Source organism: Onychostruthus taczanowskii, unplaced genomic scaffold (genome assembly GCF_017590055.1).
Source record: "Onychostruthus taczanowskii isolate IOZ18803 unplaced genomic scaffold, ASM1759005v1 scaffold7068, whole genome shotgun sequence".
Taxonomy (NCBI): domain Eukaryota; kingdom Metazoa; phylum Chordata; class Aves; order Passeriformes; family Passeridae; genus Onychostruthus; species Onychostruthus taczanowskii.
In genome coordinates this window covers 1-403 of record NW_024504863.1, presented here as the reverse complement: position 1 = coordinate 403, position 403 = coordinate 1, and the positions used below count along the sequence as shown (strand labels likewise).

At 76.7% G+C, this 403-nt stretch overlaps 1 protein-coding gene across 1 annotated transcript; it reads left to right on the top strand.

The window, feature by feature from the left end:
* Positions 1–11: 11 nt before the first annotated feature.
* PRF1 (perforin 1) lies at positions 12–381 on the top strand (the record flags this gene model as incomplete). Its single annotated transcript, XM_041422079.1, has 1 exon — positions 12–381. A coding segment is annotated over one exon (370 nt), but the record flags the coding sequence as incomplete, so codon positions are not given.
* Between the last annotated feature and the right edge of the window lie 22 nt (positions 382–403).

Genomic DNA, 403 nt, shown 5'->3' with positions numbered 1-403 from the left:
CCGGAGTGGGGGCTCAGGAGGCGTCCGACTGCCTGCGGGCCGAGCTGACCTTCGGGGCGGTCAGCGCGGCCGCGGCCGCATGCCGGACGGCGCGGGCGGCCACCGAGGGCAACGTCAGCTTCGCCGAGTTCTTCGGCCAGCGGCTGCTGGAGGTGGACGGAGGCGCCGACCGCGACGGCGACCCGGCCTTCGGCCGGCCGGAGGATTTCTCGCGGTGGCTCAAGAGCGTGCCCGAGGCTCCGGCCGTGGTGGAGGCTGACCTCTGGCCGCTGCACGCCCTGCTGGCCCCCGGCGACCCCCGGCGCCGGGCGCTGCGCGCCGCCGTCCGCAGCTACGTGGCGGCCAAAGCGCTGAGGGTCAACTGCAGCTGCGGCCGGAGCGGTCAGTGAGGGGGAGGGGAGGG